At 32.9% G+C, this 22,491-nt stretch overlaps 1 protein-coding gene across 1 annotated transcript in view; it reads left to right on the forward strand.

Annotated features, from left to right (window-relative positions):
* Positions 1-22,491, forward strand: part of LOC128546229 (multiple epidermal growth factor-like domains protein 10) — a 46,866-nt gene that overhangs the window by 23,380 nt on the left and 995 nt on the right. The window contains exons 13-21 of the mRNA XM_053544101.1: positions 3,767-3,907; positions 6,585-6,722; positions 8,777-8,818; positions 15,296-15,586; positions 16,971-17,123; positions 18,112-18,187; positions 18,539-18,670; positions 19,285-19,511; positions 21,782-21,906. Of these exons, the coding sequence (XP_053400076.1) occupies positions 3,767-3,907; positions 6,585-6,722; positions 8,777-8,818; positions 15,296-15,586; positions 16,971-17,123; positions 18,112-18,187; positions 18,539-18,670; positions 19,285-19,511; positions 21,782-21,906 (1,325 nt within the window). The remainder of the gene's footprint in view (positions 1-3,766; positions 3,908-6,584; positions 6,723-8,776; positions 8,819-15,295; positions 15,587-16,970; positions 17,124-18,111; positions 18,188-18,538; positions 18,671-19,284; positions 19,512-21,781; positions 21,907-22,491) is intronic.

Consider the following 22,491-nt stretch of genomic DNA (forward strand, 5'->3'; position numbering starts at 1 on the left):
AATTTACATTGAGTTACGTATCTTAAAATATTGCTTGCCACGTAGTATCGTTGGTATTTGACTGAAACAAGTTAATCAATATAACATTATTTTAGTTATGTAAAATATTGTTTTTAACAAATAATCCTGGAGCACAGATATGCTATAATTCCATGATATTATTTCATACATAAGTATAACACAATTTTACTTGCATCTTAACATAACATACAATTACCTTTTATATATATTTCCTGTTACACATTTATTGCATACTGCAATTCAGTTAATAAAAGAAATATCTTATCTAACTTATAGTTAATTCGTAACATATCTTAGACAATGAAATCCGTTGCATTTTGAAAAACCCAGCAGGGTTTCATGTTTGTATTATAACTAATTTGATACTAATGTTAAAAAAGCCGTACGCTTATAGCATTTAAGATAAAACCAGGGTTTGTGTTTCGTCGGTACAATAGAAAACCGCAAGACTGTGAATGGAGTGATCAAAATTTCGATCCCCGGGCACGTACATTTTTCGTGAAAATTTGAAAACAGAAAGCTTTGTAAATGAAATGGATTCATAAAACGAATCAAAGGTTTCTGCAACATAATGATGTAAGTTAAATGGTTCAAGATAATAGACTAAATGAATGGTATGTAACATTTTCGTAACAAAATATTTTATGTAAGTCTACATCATTTCATAACACAGTCACAGCTTGTACATAAGAGCTTAAAACTACTAAACAATATCACATAAAAATATCAAATAAACATCATTTACGTTTTCACACTCCTGCAACGCAGCCATTAATATAAATTAGCCCTCGGGATATTTCAAACGCTACATTTTAAATGGCCCTCATGTTATGTAAAATCGTTTGAAATTTCAGTTGGTGTTCCGCAAAAACTGCATGTAAAATGAACAAGTTTTGCTAATTCTTAGTTATATCTACCGGATGTATGTAAATATAGCTTAACACGTTTTTGCGCATTTTATGTCTAGGATGACTCATTTCAAACGTGTGTCTCTTTTTCAATATTTAGCATTATGTAACAAACTTTTACAGAATAATTATCTGATATGATTTCATTCTCTGCATATAATGTTGGTGCTTTTTTTTAACTGAGTGAAGCTGTTCTGCTAATATTTGTTTAATTCATATATCCCTCACCAATGTCTGTTGTATGACTTACTTACAAATTAGAGTCAGTAAGGCTTATTTGTTTATCGATAATTGTCTAAATGATATGACTATAAACTACCGTAGCTGCTTTGTTTTGATTAAAGTAAATATAAATTAAGCTGTTCGTTGATGTTGCTTTTTAAAACAAAATATGTCATATACATGTATTGCATTGTAGCCACACATTTTGACAGTAATCTATTTCCGTTTTGCACAAACCAAACCTTAAAAAGCTGACATATTGTAGTTGTTCTAAATTCAGAATACAACGTACTCTAGCTAAAGTTAAAAAGCTTTGTCGCCGTGATAACCTTGATTTTAATGTTTTGCGGGTATCCGACCAAAATTCTCTTCACTCAATGTCGGCTGACGTTTATATTTCAATTATCAAGCATCATTAATAAATGAGCCCCTTTTCAGAGTATGTAGATATTGCTTTATCAGTTAATATTTGAAAGTGAACTCAGCTTTGCAAACCTTCTTGGTAAACGGAATTTTTTATCATTGTTGGCGGACACTTAATAGTCAATAATCCCCTTTACATCCTTTTACAAATCTACATTTTTTTGAAAGTTTTTACCAGTCGAGATTATACAGAATATTATAGTAGAAAATGAAATTTAGCAAATATCTATCTTTTTGGCCATTTCGAACGAACCCTTCACATTTCGTTACCATTCGTTAATCTTATACATCTGTTTTCACTGACTGTTTTATAGAAAAATGATTTCCAATGCAACGCTTATACATTTGTATTACGATTCAATGATTATCTCTTATATGTTGTACAAATAAATAAAGTCATCCCATGACCATTTAACAACAGATATGTGTTTAGTTTTCTCTCCCAGTAAGGGTCATAAAAAATAATATAGTCAACATTGTGTAGGTGGTAACTGTGAACGTGAATATGGACAATGTACCAATGGCTGTTGTGACAGGTGGGCAGGAATGAAATGTGATCAACATTAATAACAGTCGTATCATTATGTACAAATACAATGTCATTCCTTGTCAACAAACAACTATCTAATCTAATTGAGATGTAAGTAGAGAAAGAAAGTTTGTGTATAATAGCTATTTTTTGTAAGAAATTATGTAGATCTTTGTTATAGATAGAGTTTATGAAGTGAATTCTTCGTGAAAAAGAAACCGATAGGGAGGGAAACGGAGCGTAGTAGAGGGACCGGCCGAGGTTTCTTTTTCTCGAAGAACTCTCTTCATGGACTCTATCTGACATAGTGTGAAATCTTCGTTTGACCAATCAGAATTGCATAGTCAGTCGTGTCGGATTCTCCGCCTACCTTTGACTAACAGAAATGTGTCGGCTTCCTTTGAAATACGATGAAGGGGCGGTCATTGGTACACATGTGCATTCAGTTGACGTTCTTCAGTGTGTAGGGCTCTTCTTCGAAAATTATTGCTACAGTCACATTGGCCTTAAGGAATAAGAAACCACTTTTTTTTGAAACATAACTCGCTCTGATTGGTAAAAAAATAGGTTGCACACTATTTTTTCAATGAAGTATACATTTGATACGTACTTTCGATTATTCACAATTCAAAAGACTTCCACGTTCAAGTGAAGTTCCCTTTTAGTGAATTTATATATGATCTTTTCACTGTGAAATTGTCTGATATTATTCTTTCTTATTCAAATAATCACCTAAAATATGTTACGAGTTACATTTAGAAACAGTTGCACTATTTAAGAAATAACGGACCTATCACTGTACATTTTAAATGTTTAAGATATTTTGGAAAAAAACACATAACTGCGTTTGATTAAAAGTAACATTATCAGTAATGTATATATCTACAATAACGTGATACTTGCAACGAAATAAGTTTTATACAACTTGACAGTGAGACATTTATCCTCTAAATGAGATAAATTGAATACGTATATAGTAAGAATGAATATATATATCGTATTTTTCTTATTCTTGTTCATAAACGAATATACGAAAATATGTGTCATAATTAATGCATATATAATTTCATTTCTGAAAAAAAAACCCTTGACACTTGGCTAGTTATGTTTTAGTTGGATCTTACATCAATATTTTAAGTGTGAATATGGAAGTTCTATATAAGTTAAAAATAAGACGTACCTAAAAGAACTTGAACCACTTTTATTTCTTTACAGCCTGAAAACAGGTGATTATAAAATCAGTTGTCTTAATAACGGATGCTCTACAGTGCATTGTATATTAATTAAAAAATATGTTTGTTTTGCTATTTTATTTATTAATAACTGCTTTATAAATACGTAATTCAATGCCTAATCGTTACTAAAGATATAACATATAAGAGAATTCACTATATGAGCCGCGCCATGTGAAAACCAACATAGTGGCTTTGCGACCAGCATGGATCCAAACCAGCCTGCGCATCCGCGCAGTCTGGACAGGATCCATGCTGTTCGCTAACAGTTTATCCAATTCCAATAGGCTTTAAAAGCGAACAGCATGGATCCTGACCAGACTGTGCGGATTCCGTTTGCGGCAGGTTGGTCTGGATCCTTGCTGATCGCAAACACACTATGTTGGTTTTCTCATGGCACGGCTCATATAATGATTTGAGTTTATTAACAGAATGTGAAGATGGTACCTTTGGCATCAACTGTAGTAGTAAGTGTAGCGGAAATTGCAAGGATAGTGAACCATGTGAGAAGGTCGATGGGTCGTGTCTGTCTGGTTGCAAATCAGGTTATGTCGGAGACTCCTGCAGTCAAAGTCAGTGCATTATTTTATATTTCGTCTTTGATATACATCTTTAAACTCAAAGAATATGCAACATATGATAAAATATCATTTATAACCATTACAATATGCATTAATTACCATTTCAGTTTGTACTTTTTGCCCAGATCTCAGAGAATTTCTCTCTTTTCCCCTAATCCGTGCATGTTATTTAATGACCATTTAATGGACATTAGTTAATCAAAAGCTGTTTATTCAGACAAGGTGCAAATTGATATGATCAGTGGCAATGCCTCACCTAACTATGGTCTAAGAAACCACTGCATGGCTATCCTATCTGCAGAAATAAGACTGACCAGATACATGATTTTATAATTTATTTATTCACTTGTTGAAACTTATGATTCCAACAATGATACACATTTGCTTTCCAGTCTGTCTGAGTACAGTTAATCCAAATGCATGAAAAATACTTGAATGTAACTGTTCTTGATTTTTTCTATTCTTTACGAACACAGCACTGTTTTTAAAAAATAATCATAATATAATAAATTTAAGCAGCATAAAGTTACTGGAATTATAGCTGTAAAAACTATAAAAAAAGCTTTATGGTACATCCAACTTCATTTGCAGAATGATCGAATAGCCTGCAATACTCTTGAACTCCACCTTTCAAATTGGTCCTTATAAAACCTCTACCTTCATATGGTATACAATTAATGTAATTGTTTTTGAATAAGCATAAAACTGTATTTTATAGCATTTCAATACATGTGTACTTTCTTTCGCCAATTGCTTAGTAAGATATGCAGTGCGTCACGTTTCTCTAGCAAGTCTTACCTAATTATATTTGAAATTCAGTTAGTTCGAACTACCTATGTCTCGAATAAATTTCCATTGGCCGAGCAAGTTGGAGCACTTGCTTGAACAAAGTTGGACAGTACAATATTTTGCTGAAAATATGTGAATATTTACTGGTACATCTCAGTATCAAAACTTTCAAAACAGCAACATCTTATTTAAAGATACATGTTTTTTCCTCAAAATAATGTAAACTACGTAAATGATGTGAATCATAAGGATATTTCATTCTTAATTTTAACAGAATTCGCTCATCTGACTTTGACTGTTTGACAAATAATTATATATGCAAGCCCGCCCGCTTAGCTCAGTAGGGAAAGCGTTGGTCTACGGATCGCGGGGTCACGAGTTCGATCCCCGTGGGGCGTATGTTCTCCGTGACGATTTGATAAGAGGCATTGTGTCTAAAATCATTCATCCTCCACCTCTGATAATTCCAGTGGGGAAGTTGGCAGTTACTTGCGGAGAACAAGTTTGTGCTGGTACGGAATCCAGGAACACTGGTTAGGTTAACTGACCACCGTTACATGACTTAAATACTGTTGAAAAAAACGGCGTTATACCCAAAACAAACAAACAAAACGTTAGATCATGAATTGTTACATCTGTGTTAAGTATAAACTAGCGGCCCGTAAAAGGGACCTAGAGCCACCATTTTGACAAATTTGGGAGAAGACTACTAGTAACTTTACAATAATGCCACAGACCAAGTTTGATGAAGTTCCGTGCAGTGGTTCACGAGGAGAATTTGTTTCAAGATATTTATAATTTTAACTCTAGTGGCCGCTGAAAGAGGCCAAAATCCCAATTTTGAACATACTTCAGAGAAGACCTTATTATGACGCTAAATCGTTTTGGACTAAGGTTGGTTTGTATCGACAAGAATGCCACCGGGGGCATCAAGCGTTTATTGAACGCAGCTTCTTGTTTTTTTTTGTTGTTTTTTTTTTGAATGCTATATATTTCTTCAGAAGGCTTTGAAACTTAGTTATTTTCAAATCATAAGTCATAGAAATACATAAGAATCAGTTGTTTTTATTGATTTTTCCATTCAAAATTGAAAAGTGAAATGGGGTATCGGAGGTTATAAACTGCCTTAATTATAAAACTTTATATCTAACGACCATTAGGTATCTATTCCTGTCTGTGGTGTATCAATTTGGTCAAATCTGCAAGAAAATATTTATTGCCCAAGTTTGATTCCCAACTAGGTTTTTTTAAAAAACCTAATCTCATGTTCTAATGTTCATAACATCACCAAACTGTAATTTTAAAGATTGATCATTTTAGCCAAATTCTGATGGTTGGTGCCTTTAAAGCAGCATGCCTCCAGATTTGGCTACAAAGTAATCTTTCTTTCAAATTGAAGTTTTGGTCATATTATGAACATTAGAATATGAATTTTTGTTTCTAAAATATTTTAAAAATTCCAAATCATGAAAAAAGGATGACCATGTCCGGAATCAAACCCCGGACTGTCGCGGCAATAAAGGCATTTTCCCTTCGTCGTAACCAAAAACACCATAGCTGAAGGAGTAAAAGCGTGGCAAACGCTTTTCGATTTTCATTGTAAAATGTAAAAAAAAACCCAGCAAATTCTCGTGTGTTTCCCTAACATAAAATTTGTAAGTAATTAAGTTTTAATGTCTCTTAAGAAATATAGCATTTATTTCAAGACATCTAAAAAAATATTGTTTTTATTGTCGAACGATCTGGAGGCATGACGCTTTAATGTTTTTTTTCAATAAATGAACCTGAAACACTGTTCAAACCGCAGTTTAAACTTGTATATAGGTTGCTATTATAAAACCTGATATTTGAAATATGTTTCATAATTTCATTGTAAAAGCTTGTGCCAGAGGACAGTATGGAGAGAATTGTGGCGATAAATGCAGTCGATATTGTAATGGCGGTACATGTGATCATATAAATGGACGATGTACTGATGGCTGTGCTGCAGGATGGACGGGACGGAAGTGTGAAGAACGTAAATGATAATCATATAGTTTATATGATAATTGAAGTATTAGCTAAACTTTAGTATTTATGTTCAAACTTGGACTGTATTATCAAAGATTTATACTTACATAGAATGTACCTCCAAACCATTCATTTAGTCTTAACCATTACCTTAACCATTATACAAACATCATTCTGTTGTAGTAACCTTCGATTCGTTTTATGAATCTAAAGTAATTTAAAAAGCTTTTTGTTATCAATTTTTCACGAGAACCATACGCTCCTGGGGATCGAACTTGTGACCTCTCTATTCATAGTCTTTTGGTTTTCCTTCTCCGCTAACAGGGCGGTTACCGAAAACCATTAAAAAATATAGATATATGTATGATACAGATTGAACTCAGTAAACTGGTCTTTATAAAAAAAATATGCTATAATCCTAAGACATAGTTTGAAATTAGTATCGAATCGTTAAGCTATTTTGTGTTATGATACAAACATTAAACCTTGCAATATTGCAATGACTGTGTTTAAAACGTTTCATTATGTTTCCAATATAAATGTGCTAATTGCTTTAGCATGTAAATGAGGAGTAAACTAAGTGTAAGAAAGTGAGATTTAGATAATGTTATTCTCATTGTCAATGGCCTTTCATGATTGAATGGATTTTCAGTTTACCAGTCATTTAACGTTTAGATTTGATGTGTCGCATGCTAGATTCAAACGCATCAGCTCGAAGGTCAATGTCACAATAAGTGGTCAAAAATAAAGCACTGATTTTCTTTCCCTGTCTGTATCATAACGTGGTACAAATATTCATCATAACAAGATGGCATGTAGAGTGTTTGACTCGGACTGTCAGCTCTCAGATCAGTGTCATATATAGAGGCACCAGTTGAACTAGGTTTATGAAACCAGCTTACTACGTTATACGTTTAAAGCTCGTCAAAAGAAATGCATGAGTTTGATCTACGGCGGGCGATAGGTCTCGAATGAAATGATTAGCGAAGGTTTGTAACAACTAAAAACATCATAAAATGTGCCTTTGCTGTTGTTAGGCTTAAGTTGAAGGCATGATAGAACTCTTAATTGAGGCCGTAATTGACAATACCTTTTATCGTAATATTAGAGCTCCACCATGTTTTATTTATGTAAATGGCTGAAATTGACAATAGCTAGTTTGGAAGTCAAAATTATATAAAGGTCGTAATGTTTTTGGAATAAGATATTTTTACGAAGTTGAGAAATGATAATATGTTTATCAAGTTAATTATACTGTTGGAAAATCTACGATATTGTAACGAAGGACATGATTTCATTTGAGGTTGAGGTTTGCTAAACGCACTGTTAAATATTCCTGAATACTTTTAGGCTACACCTGGCCCATTAGTTTTATTGTATCTATAGCATCTATCGAGAATGCTAATCGGGATAAAGAACTCTCTCTTAAAGTAAACGGTATGAAGACTTATTCCTTATCATATCTGACGGGGATTGGACACGATTTCTCCATGCAATGATTATATCTATAGCAACTAAAATGTAATCCTTGATGTCAACATGTCAACACGACGATGAAAACATTTAATCATTGTAAAGCGTAAATTGTGAGCCTTTGAAAAACAAGTGGGGTAATTCAAAAGGTAGCAGGAACTAGATATATGTCTTTTCAGTATATTAATACATTTTAAGTGGACTCCGCATGTATTTTGAAGCAGCCCTTGAAAAGCGCATGACCATTTTCTTTGAGTTCTAGAATTCGTCATCGCTAGATTTATAAAAGAGATGTAGTCATTGCTTGACTATCTTATGGTTTTCTTTGCTCCAAAACAAATTCATTGGTATATACTTTTCATACGATTTGTTCAGTAACAAACCCCACACCCGCAAATCTAAAGTATTTAGCTCACTTGTTCTTTGATAGAATGAACCTTAAAACACCAACATAAAATTTTATTCAGGTGATAAGTTTAAAAAAAATGCTTGTCTTTCTTTTCTATTGCCAACTATTGCTAAGTATTTTACACTGAACTGTTTAAATTTCACAATGAGATATTCTGTTTCAGTTTATGTTTATTTCAGAAGCACACAGCAGTGAAGGATACTGCGAACGAAGAAGTCCAGGTACTGTTATCTCCTTTTATACGACTTCTACCTTAATTGATCTGAAGGCATTGATCTAACCTTAGACTGTCCGCGTGTATGTCACCATTTACAAAATTTATTTAATAATGGACTTTGTTTGATATGCCAAGGCTGTGTTTAAAGATGGTCACATGCCTCTAAAATATGAATAAAGTCCCGTAATCACTTTCAGGTCCTCAGTATTACTCCCCGTTGATTGATAGTTCCTGAAATCCTTCTCTGGTCACTGGAGAATGCTTGCTTTTAAATGTCCTCTTCTCAGATCACATGTATAAAACTGGTGCTTGTGTTAAAGGTTTAGTAAACTTTAAGGAATATTTTGTTAATTTCTTTGATATTGCTAGACAAACAAAGTTATAACTTACTATTTTGGTCTGGCATGTACATACATATATTTTATAATGAAGTTTTTTTTTACATTTCGTGTATACCCAATACCAAGCATTAAGGTTTTGAATATTGTACTTCATTATTGTAAATCATAAAGCTGCATTTGAGGTAAATTTTCGTTTATATATTTTTGACAAAGTCATTAATCACAAAAATGTACTTAAGGTATTAGGCCCATAACAGAGTTCCTCCTTTTTGAAGAGTATTAAATTCCTACCATAAACCTACTTTGACTGCAATTCTCAGGGGGGCGTAGGTTCAAGCCCCACTGGGACCAAAATTTTTTTTCTTTATTTTCCTTTTTTTCTAGTAAGTTTTTACTTCTTTCAAGACTTGTTATTGATTTATTGTACAAAAGTGGAAAATAATTCATTTAATAAGCGATTTCTTGCTGTTCAAAGTAAATTTACCTCTGAAAGAGAAGGGGTAGAGTTAGACATCTTTAGAAATACTGAGTTACATGCGGTAAAAGTTCTCTATTTTGCCTTCATTCTTCAGATTACATATTGTGGAAGAAATGTAGGTAGGTTTTACTTCTGCCCCAAGGTTATTTTTGAATGAAGTGAGCAAAATTGAAAAAAGACCCGCAGGATTCGACCTTAATTTTTCAATGTTGGAGTTAGAATTCTGTCTCATTAAATCCGTTTACTTGAGGCACGCTAGAAAAAATGACATTGACAGTTTTATTTTAAGTTTTATAATTGTTTACCAAAAGATTGCTGTTTCTTTCCTAAAAAATAATGGTATAATGAATTCTCTGCAAACGTTTTAGATAAAGGCCATCATTTTGAAATTTGTCTCTACTAGAGCTTGGGGAAATACCAGATATTACACAAAATTTATAAAAAACGGCACGGTAAAAGTTTTTAAAAATTTGCAACAAAGTGCAAAGCACAGTCAACTGTAAGAATATACCAAGCAAATGCCATTTTTCAAACATTGCTATTAGGGGCCTAATACCTTAAATTTATGTATTTAGATGTGACTTACTTATCAAAGAATATAATTTAGAAACATACCGTCATTTAAGTTTGACTATTTAAGTTTCAAGCTATATGTTTTGTTTACATCCCTTTTAGAGGACCTGATTGAAATAAAATGAAATGAGCCGCACCGTGAGAAAACCAACACTGTGTATTTGCGATCAGCATGGATCCAGCTTGCGCATCAGCGCAGACTGGTCAAGATCCTTACTGTTTTGCAATTTGAGAAACTGTTAGCGAACAGTATGAATCCTGACCAGACTGCGCGGATGTGTAGGCTGGTCTGGATCTATGCTGGTCGAAAATGCACATTGTTGGTTTTCTCATGGTTCGGCTCAAATTATATTTTCCAAACTGTTATAAATAAAGGCTTTTCATTAAGGCTATTTTATTTTGAATTATTCTTTCATTCTTTATAATAAACACGTTCTACTATGCATGGTTTAATTCGTAGAAAACACTTTTCTTTACGTTTATAACTTTTGCCCATTGGAAAACTGGAATATATCAGTGAAAAGCAATATCATTTTTATTTTTCACTGGTACGGAACTACATTTCAATGCGAAAAAAAATATGAATGAAAAACTATCGGAAATATTTTGCAAAATATGCTTCAGAAATGCTTCAGCGTTTCTTAAACACGAAATAGAGGTAATATGTCAGTGGAATAAGTTCAAGAGAACGTAGCCCGAGTGAATAATTCTGGCGGCGTATAACAGGTCTTGAATGTATGAAATTAAGTGAAAGGTATTTTACTATTAATATGGCAATTTCTGCTTCCTAACTTGTGTCATATTTGAGCTAGAACTATGAAACTTATAAAAAATTTAGATCACTATAATGTTGTAGCACACACATAATTTCGTAAGGATCTCTTTAGTAACTTCAGAGTTATTGTCCTTTAATGTTTAAAAATCCACATATTTGCACATAACGAACTTACAAATTGGTAGAATTTCATTAAACTTCTTTCTTTTTTTTCCCATGAACATTAATCATCAACATGTGAAACTGTGTACCCACATCTGGTCAGCCCGGCCGTCCTGGTCATACCCCAATCAACAATTTATTTCTTTTTTTTCTTATTTTTTTTTCAAATCATAAACCTTCCATGAATTTTTATTAACGTGCAAAGTTGTACCCTTCCCCACCTCGCTCCTCCACCCAGTCATCCCCGCCAATTCATCGAACTTGCTTGTTATTTTCTGGTGGTGTTAATGTTCTTATTACTATGATATGTTTGCTGCAATTTTATGTTTTAGTAGGTTAGGTTCACTTAACAAAACCAGAAGAATTGTACACGAATTTTCTCTCAGTTTTACCTGTCATTAAAAGGTTTCATTTTTCCGTAATAGGGTTAGAAGGGTATTAATGTTTCGTCTGCTATTCGATCAGAGTATTTCTTGAGGTGCATTGGTTTAATTGAAAGCTTATATTACGTGACTATGTCTTATGATATAAAAAAGACATTAAAACGTTTTAAGGCAAATGTGAAAATGTGTTTTAGGAATTTCTTGATGCAGTAATATAGATCTGTTTTAGTCATATGACATTGGAGAGGCTACGCTGACATCAATATGTACGTGGACAATTCTGTTACACAATGAGAAACACTTGCTACATATAAAACTGTTGGGTTAATCTACGCCTTGAAACTTTTGCTGGTACATTTTGAACATGTAGAGCTAAATAATTGGAAAAATATACGCGTACCCGTACAAATTTGAAATCGCAGCGTCTTTATACTAATGCTGCCAGTACGACGCATATAACTTTATCTGTAATAATGGATTATATTTCTCCAACATGTAGTGGGAGAAGACATATTGATTTAGTGCTGTCCATTCCATTCGTTAGTCTGTCTATATTTCCGTCCGTCAGCCTGTTTGTCTGTCACATAGTTTGTCCTAGAAACACATCTAACATCACTGGAGGGATTTACACCAAACGTTACAAGAGCGATCATTATTAAGCGTAGTTGTACTTATTTTTCAGTATTTGATGAGTATTTTTGATGATTTTCAGCTGAATTATTACCCTTGATTCATAAAAATTAAAGATGCTTTGACCATTTTTCTTATATTATCAGACAGATTTCGACCAAATCTTACATAAGTTATCGATGTCAATCCTCCTCTTGCATATTATAACTTTATAAGCATTTTCGGTTCGGTGATTTACAGCAGAGTTATTGCCATTGATTCATGAAAATTAAATATGTTTTTGCTAGTTCTTTTATATTTCTGGGCGATTTTCTACCAAACCTCATCGTGCATATTGTCGGCAAAATTCCTGTTTTGTGATTTTTATTGTAGTAATAGCTCTTGATTTGTTATATCATACGTTTTTCGGGCAACTGTTCCTTACCACCAAGAGAATTTACACCTCACTTCACAAAGTGTTCATTGCCAAGCATAGTTGTGTGTAACATGGGCATGTTCCGGTTCGGTATTTTTCAGCAGAGTTATGGCCCTTGATTAGTCACTTTTGTGATGTTTTAGCCTCTTCCCATATAATATACACTACTTGCTATACACAAGCATGCTGAATTTCACCAAAAGATAATAGATAAGGATAGATTTCTCAGAAGCATAGAGCAAAAAAAAATTAAGCCTCAGAGCCACGAGTGTGCAAAGTAGGCACACAACAAAAAGAGGATGTAATGGAAAAATATAACAGACGAGTGCTTCAGAAATCTTAAAAGTACATATAAATTTATGCCAAATAGAGATAGACGGGGTGGAAGTGGTAAGGGGTAATAAAAGGTTCGGGGTGTGGGAGGAAGTTGAAGGGGAAAGTAGAACAAGGATGAATATATTAAGGGAATGCTTCGTTCCTTAATCACAGTTACACTACAACGTAAACCACAATAGCGAAGACATTCATGTACCAAAGATAAACACACAACCACATCCAACTAACTAACAATGAAATAACAAAGACCAAATATCAAATAGGGATTGCCACGTACCGAAAACGCAGCCTCACCAAAACGAAACCCACATCACGCAGACGTGCACACACACACACGCACACGCACACACAGAGGACAAAAACGAACAAATAAAGGAACACAGTGGGGTACAGACAAGTAAGATACAAGAACACAGTAGGGCACCGCTTTAGACTCACAAGCACATAAACGCACTCCTATAAGCAGGGAAAAACAATCGTGTACCGCCTTAGGGTTCCCGGCAGCCAGAATAAAGGGGAGCTACGAAAACTTACACAAAGTAAAGGGGGAGGGGATGCAAAAAAGAGCGCAAATGTAAGAGGAAAGGAGGGGGCGATAGGGGGAATTGAGGAGGAGGAAAAAACGCTTACAACAAACAAGAAAACATACGCAGCAGACAATACAAGACAGGAAACCAGTTGAAAAACACCATGGCGTCCTACACAGTATTAGCCATCGCACCATCAAATTGGAAAGGTAGCCATTATCTGTAGAGGAGTCAGTCACAAAACATGCCCTGTGCTTCACGATTTTCGCATCGTATCCTCTTTAAATAATTTTTTAATCCATTTTACAAATATATTATTAAAATAAGGACTATGTTTAACTGTAAGTTTGTAAGTCCAAGTTTTATAAGTGGTTTTAGTTGAGTATTGTATTTTTCTAACAGTTCCGACGATCTGTAGTAAAATTTACTGAAAGCTTTTCGTAGCTAATGATAACGGTAACGGCCTGTAGTAATAATTTCTCAGTGATTTAAAGATTTCTGTCATTAAAATCCTTTGTCTTCGAGCAAGCTCTTGCAAAACGAATAAGTTGTAAAATATGGACACCGTATGATGTGACTCGTAGGACATCTCCATCAAGGTGGTGGAAGTTGACAATTTCAAAATTAAAACCGTCCCTTTTATCATATATTTTCGTTAACTTTCTAGATTAATATTCACATTTGTTAAATTTAGATCTAAGAATGATGCTTCCAAATCTATTAGAAACATAAGAGCTTCAAAAGCCTGATCACAACTCCATAGGTTGTATCTCTTAAATGAACTAATAGAAAAGAATGGTCTAGTTTCATTGCAAGCCAGATAATAAACGTTTTCTCTCTCTTGCAAATGTTTTTTCAATTAAAGCTACCAGTTTTTCTTCAATAAGATTATGTGGTAAATTAGTATAAAGAGTAAAAATGTCATAAGTACTTAGTTGTATACTCGAACATTTATAGTGTGTTTTTTTTTAGCTTTTTCCAGAGTTCTTGCTGGACCAAAACAGATTAACACCCGAGTACTCATATGCTTTAGAGCAATACTTCTGTACGTGGTCTTTTATTGCAGTAAGACGAAAAGTCAGAAGCAGAGAAATGTTTTTTGTAGTGCATAAGGTTGAATTTACAACGAATCAAGCTTTATATTGAGTTTTGTGAAGTTCAGGGATCCAATAAAGAGTAGGGAGCTTCATCTGATTGTCGTCAAGTGCGACATTAAAATTTATACATTGATTTACATAACATTTTGCAATATCATTCTCATCTATTTGTGATAACTGGTAAATGTTTGTATGTAAGCCTTATAAGTGATTAGTGTGAAGCATAGTAATGCATATTATCGTCATGTTCTGATTAAATGATTTTCAGTCATGCAAATTAAATTTTCAAGTTTTTTAATTCGTGTCATTTCTATTACATCACTGGTTGGAATTCTAGCAAACTTCACAGTAGTTACTGCTGTCAAGTCTTGTTATATGTACCGTTGTAATGTTATGGTTAATTAAATTTGCCTAGAGTAATTGTCCCAAATTTGTGACATTTAACAAATTCTGCATGATAAATGTTGGGAGACATACGTTTTCGTAAAAAACAACCCTATGTGTGCAGGTCTGCAAGTTTATTTCGCACTTGGTAAAGTTTTACATTTTTATGATTAGCTGTAGTGAACTGAGCCAGCCTATAACCTATGTCCAGTTTGATAATTTTAACACCATTCCTCTGTGAAACTCTCTAAATTAGACTGGCTTTTGTCTCTACAAAATGAATCGGACAAAAAGGGGGAATGTAGAAATACATATTTTTATCTGTCTAGTGGCTAGTCTATTAAGTTTGCATTCTTAATACTTTCCTTTAACTTTTTCAGTTGTGAACATTTGCACTTACCATGATTCAAGGTACAGAAATGTCTACATTGATACAGTTACTGTTCCGAAGTTTCAGAAGAGCCAATGTGTTTGTACCATAGAACCTTCTAATCGTGCTTTTAACTTCACATTTGTTGCATATGGACAAAACATCACAAAGAATTTACAGTTAAATATAAACGATCTTGTACTGAATATAACCTTCGGCAACGGAAGTACACATATACACGGGCTTTACTTTCTAAGTGAAAATAATAAGATGGGAGGAACCTGTTTAAATGTTTACACAGGTAAGTATAAATTCACATTTTTAGTTAAAAACTAAATTATCAGTATTCTTAAAATAAAATAAAATAAGAATAGATTTATTATATGGAAGCATTGAGCACAGCAAGCACAGTCAGATACGCAAAGTAGGCCAACCATAAATAGAAACTATGGTGGAAAGATACATGGAGGGGAAGAGCAAGTATAAAGAGGGAACAAGACAATACACGAAACATATGAAAGACAGACAAAAAGCAAGTTGAAAATAGCTATATAAAAATAGGCGTTTTAAAAGCGTTAGGGGTATGCCAGTCTCACACTCACCCTATTAGTAACTAGTTAGCAGTTCCTCTTTCTTCTATATAAAATTGACAAATTTCCAGTGCCTGCAGAGCACATCAGGACCCATTTTAAATGTCTGTAACTTAAATATTCGTAAACTTTATTGTCAATGCTGTATAAAAATCAAAAGAAAATCGGGGGTCATGCTTTTTTTAAATAACGACTGGAATCATTTCCAAATACAACAAACATTAGAAGTTGATTTTTTTCTCATTATATGTATGTTTTTGTTAGATGCTTTTAGTCCAGCGCCACAAAAAAATGAAAACAACTTTTCATCAATGTTTTAACCGAAACTATGATCATCTGATAGAACATGTTCACACTTATATGTTTTGTTCAGAAATAAGAAAGTTATTACAGTTTTAAATTTTAATTTTACTGGTGTCTGCAGACGAAATGCATTATACAAGGGAGGTAATCCCGATCAACACCTTGCATTAAGGAATATAAAGAGTTGTCCCGTCCAATATATGAAACAAATATGGATATTTTGAACTCTAGTCCAATATGAGAAAAATATGACCTTTCTGAAAAGTAGGTCACAGACATTGTTATATATAGTTAAAAAGACCTTGAATACATTTTAAGTCATACAGTACAATACTGGTTTCTATTGTATCGTCATGTGACTGAAAGGAAAACATTTTATTGGTTAAATTTATATTGGTAACGAAAGAATCATATTACAAAGAATGTGAAGTGCTTACTCCTGAGCGCCATTGTCCGTAATTCCTTGAAGAGGAGTGCCTTTGATGCGCAGCAATGTAATTTCAATACAAACTAAGTTTCTTTACGTCATATGATCTGCAAAAGACGATACTCCTCTTAGCGTTGCCGAATGTTCGAACTGATTGTCAAGTATGTTGAAATACTTAAATCAGGAGTCGTAAATAAAATAATTTATCATATTGACATGCCGTTTTGGCCGAAACCACGAAAGTTCAGAATCAGACTGGCTGGTAACTAATTGCAAATGGATACGTCTTCTTATTTTTCCAAAAATAATTCCTTCAATGTTTAATAACGATTATGATACTTGTAACTTGTTTGCCTTTATTTTAGAAAATGGAAGTCCTTTTAGAATACTTTGTCAGAAACGTACAAGAACAATTACTACAGAACTTACTTCTGACATTGTAACCTCAATAGACGGCATATCTACATATTCACAAGACAGCTCAAATGATGGACGCAATTCAGCTTCAAAAATTACAGGTAGATCTATGTGCAACAAGAAAGAAACGGCATCACTAAACATTTCATTTTTATCTTAAATAAAACTTCTAAAATTGAATGATAAGCTACTGTCGGATCCCTTTACTCCATCTTCTTTATCACAGTGGTATATGTCAATTTCATGGGACATTTTTAGCTTTTCAAGTAGATTTGAAGTCATCATTAGAAATCTATACTTTTCACTATAAATTTCAGCCATGTTTTGATAACACATATTTAAAATTGTAGTTATGACTTTCTTTCTTGACGGAGTCTTAAAAGGATTTAAATATGTAAGTTAACATGAGGCCTGAAGCAATATGTAACTATAAAATATTTCAGAATTTTGAACATTTCAATGGCCATATTTTAGAAAAGGACTTTTAGAATATTTCTTTGGAAATTATCTTCAACATTCAAAAGTTCGTTCTACCAACATTGGGGTTCTTTAGAGTGATGTTTAATATCAATAGTATTTTCAAAACTCAACGAAGAAACCCAAATTGCGTAATGCACACGACAAGTCGAAACCCTACCAAAATCGGAATTGGTACTGCTATTGGAAACCTTTCATTGAAGTTAAAGGCCGCTAAACGATAAAAGTAATACAACTATTCACATGAAGTTCAACGTCAATATACGCTTGTATTTTCAGAATAAGTTTTAGTTATCAGTAGTTTCGATCATCTGAATTATAGATGGAATTGCACACGTCTGAACTGTATTCTTTTAAAAAAAGAGAAGATTAAGCATAATATATCTTTAAGAATAGAAATGAATTATGTATATATTTATATATTATCTGGTACAATACAAAGTATATTTAACCTATCGGCTCCCCTCATATGGGTTTTCAGCTGGGTACTCGCTCAAATAAATCTCCGTATTGTAAAGAACAATGATAATGATCTACTCTTATTCTAGCTTAAATGACTTTTCTTAAAACATGTTAATATGAATAAAGTATCTAAATGTTACATTTTCCCAGAATTTGCAGTTCCTACAGTGACTGTTGTTTTACTGATTGTAACAGTAGCAGTGATACTTCTCGTTTATATGAAACGGTAAGAAATATTTCTGCTGACGAACCTGTGAGTTATTATCACTCTTCAAGTGAAGCATAAGTAAAATTAAGAAAATTGACTGTTTGATTCATGTAGTGTATCAGTAAATTTAGGCATCGCAACATAATTTGTGCATTTATACTTTAATTTTTCTACCATATGATCTTTGAAGTACAACGAAATTTTACCAAGGTGGTTATCTGTGAATAAATTTTGAACATAATGTTATTTAATAGAAATTATTTTAACAGTAAAACTAAGGAACGTGTAACTATTTACTTTTAACAAACACTTCAATCGTATTTAAAAATAAATAAAAACAAAATTCTATATTTCTTTGTACCATTAAAGACGTCGGCGAGCAAAGGAAACCAACTTGCATAACCAAGAAATGCACCATATTCAATCACTATCTGGGCAGGTTATGGAACAAAATCAAGCAGAGGAGAACAATCCTAATACCGAAGAGCGTGATATCGACATGTAATACTTTAAATGATATTTATAAAAACAACTATTGTAAATCACAATTTATGTGACCTCATAACTAACAAATATAGGACCATGACAGTGTATGTCTGTACCAGTGTCTCATAAGCAATATTTAGCTGGGTGTATAACAAATACTGTTTTTATTTATAACCGTATGTGTTAGAATATGTATGTACTGTTGTTTAGATATACATGTGACACTTTAATTAACAAATGTTGTATTGATATATGTCATGCACTTGCATGTTTATATATGTATGTAAATGATAATCTGGCTGGAGACTTGTATCATTAACTTGAATTTCGCGAGATGCATGATGTAAATCAGGGCAAGCAAGTATAAGAAACTTTATACCTAAAATAGTTGGTTCTGGTGTGTGTATAGTGGTATTTATGCTAATTCACAGAATTTGATACTGTTTAAATAGCACAATTTTTGTCATATATCTAACAATTTAGCGCTGGCAATGGCAATAAAATTTCGCTCATATAACTCAACGTTTTGCTCCGTTTTCGCTTTCTTGTTTAATGTTTGAGTGTCATGCTATGCTTCCTACAATTTTCTTTTATATCTGTTTTGATTTTTCTTTTGTATTTCTTGCAAGGACATTCACAAATCAAACTGGTTTACAGACAGCTGAACAGGGTTACATACGAACGATATCTGAACAGCTAGAGGGACAAGTGAACCGAAACTATGGCGGAGAGCGCGATCTAGAAATCTCATCACAAGAATATGAAAGACTAAACATATACGTAAATGATGCAGGAGACATCTACCAGCAACTTAATGCTGACCAAACTGGCAAGGCTCGTTTAAAGAATATTACTGGTAACGAGAACATTTATGAAAACAGACCAGTCGACAAAAGTGACTGTTGTTCCAACATAACCAAGCAAACTTATGCTGTATGTGACGAATGAAATCTCACAAGATTATGCATATAACGATGTTGCCTAACACTTTCTTTAACACTTTCTTTTAAGCAAAAGATATTCTTGTGCTTGAACGTCTCTTAGTGTGATTGTTTCGTGTAACCATATCGGCAAGAGTGTTTGTGATAAAATCTGTTTATAACTTATTAGTATATCGAAATTGATAAAAGATACTAAAAATGTCATAGCATAAAAGTTTTAAATTGTCTGTAAAAAGTGCTAATCTTTTAATAAGAATTAAAAAAGGAGTCATAAAAAGTATTCATGAGAATATAACTACAGTATCTTTGTACAAAAGCATGCAGTTCCCACTTTTACAGCTAGGCACATTTTTAATGCAGGTAAATGAATTAAACAGTGATTGGAAGTTTACAATTTGAATCCAAAGAATGCTAGTGAAATACTCTAGGTGTGATTTATAATCATATTTTATACAATGTTAACTGTGGGACACAAAAGTGTCATATAGTGGCAAATCATGTAAATCTCGTGTTACTAATTGATATTTACTACAGTATAATTTCAAAATACTGTAAATATCTTTAACGGAGGGAGGGCGGGAAGGGCCTACAAGTATGTATTTGAAGACAGTGACTAATTTTCTCAATATATAGCGCAAATAATCACGAGGAAATTATGTGTTTAGTTCCCGCAAGACGATGTATCTCGTTTGGGGACTGCAATTGGAAATTGTTTCTGCTTTAATTTGTACACTGCATATTATAACGTATGTATGACCTTTATTATTACTTTCACTGCACTTTTCAAGGTTGTTTTCCTTGCAATCTGAATTTTCAATACCTTCGTTACCCTTTGACTAATTATTTTAAAAACCACTTATTTACAGAAAAAAAAACTAATTTGTACCTTTAAGCTTTTTTTTCATTTTCTAAGAAACTGTAGGTTTTATTCCTGTGGTCAGAAACTGGGAGTAGTGTTCATGAAAAGATTGAACATGCAACTGTTTTCAGTAGCATTACTTTAACAATTCAAGATTTAGTTCAGAAATATTACATTCTTGCTTCTGATGCAAACTAGACCAACTACCAAGTTGAAGCGAATTACAAAACAAGTTTTACTTTGTATACAAGCTTCTTCTGGCATTGATTGATCAATACCATGAAAAAACTATTAAACTGAGTACCCTTTTGTTTAAGAAATAAGGTTGTTAATTATTATAAATGCATACTTATTTTAGGTCATTATATACTGCTTATGCGTTTTGTTTTATGTCAAAGTTCTTTTTCTTTTTTGAAATTTTATTGCATGTAAAGGTGTAAGTGCATAGTCTGGTTGGCAGCTTAGTGTAACTCACATTCCACCCACATCAAAGGCGCTCAGTGAGAGACAAAAATGTAAGTCTGTCTTAGTTTGTTTATCGTCGTTCATTCATAATGTCCGTTTCACATTCATGTTACAGATTTCTTTACCATATTTTGAAAAGATTTGATACCAGTCAGGTTTGGAATTTCTATGATGCTAAAGTAAAATATGCAAATTGGGAGTTTTGTAAAAAAACAGGTTTTTAATTATTGCATTTCAAAAGAAATTGTTAAATGATGACTTCATTGAGTATATTACCTGTTGTTTGTAATGTTCCACTCAACATATATTGAGAATTTTGACCAGGATATGAAAAAATAGATATTGTTTATAGCTTTTGATAATTCTATTATCCGGATCTGACAGTATTTGTAGATTTGGATCCATTTAACGAACTTGTCCATAGAAAGGGAAAAAACACCGTGTCATAACAATTTGCCTGTATTTCTCAATTTTCAGTTTGAATATCAACCAATTGTTTTATTCTACAGATTTTGAATACAGCCATTACACTTTTAGATGAATGTAAAATTAAGATCAGGGGTAAGGGTATCATTACAAAAGATAATAGGTAAGGGTAGATTTCTCGGAAGCACAGAGCACCAAAAGTTTATAACTCATTTGATGGTATCAGTGTGGCTATCAGAAACCAATTTGTTGACTTGTGAAATTATTAAAATTCTAACCAAATGTATTAATACTATGAATATGTCCAAACAGTGGAAACACTTTGGTTAACAGCAATACTTGACAAAGCTTGATTACCATACCCTTTATTTTCATGTGGTAGTAACTTTATAAAACAACCACTGTTTTTAATTGTGAAGTGAATGTTTTTTCTAGAGTTCAATCAAAAAGTGGTTGATCTGCAGAACTTCATGAGAAAACACAACTTCATAAAAAAGCTGACATTATGTGGAATTACTGGAATGGAACAAGACGAGAATGATGAACCAATGTTGACAATAGTAATTAAGATTTCCATATTAGATGTTTTAAATTGTATTATCAAATCAAGTGCTGAATGAAGGACATTGGTATCTTATTTATATTGGCCAAATAAGTGTATAACTGTTCAATCACAATTAAATGTCATAAAGTATCAGCCATTTCAGTTTGTAGAGGCATTACGTATTCATTTTGTATTTACTTATACATGTATCAGTGTGTAGTATTTAAAGCAAATGCTAAGCCTTTTTCTAAAACACAAACATGCTTATTTTATGTTTACATAGTTACTGTATATTAATTGCTCATATTTTCAGATACGAAATTTGAGCATAATGTATCTTTAAGTTGTTAACAACAATATTTTAACAATGTTCCTTGAAGTTCCAAATATGTATATGTGTTTTTTAATTTATAGTCAATATTTCAGATGAAAATACTGGACAACCATGCTAGAATACATACAGATACTTTTATCATGCTGCTAAATCTGTTTAATATTCAAAACGTAAAGTTAAATCTGCTTGATATTCAAAACGTAAATTTAAATCTGCTTGGTATTCAAAAAGTAAGGTTTAAGTCACTGTTTATGAATATTCAAAAAG

This window comes from Mercenaria mercenaria, chromosome 5 (assembly GCF_021730395.1).
Source record: "Mercenaria mercenaria strain notata chromosome 5, MADL_Memer_1, whole genome shotgun sequence".
Lineage (NCBI taxonomy): Eukaryota > Metazoa > Mollusca > Bivalvia > Venerida > Veneridae > Mercenaria > Mercenaria mercenaria.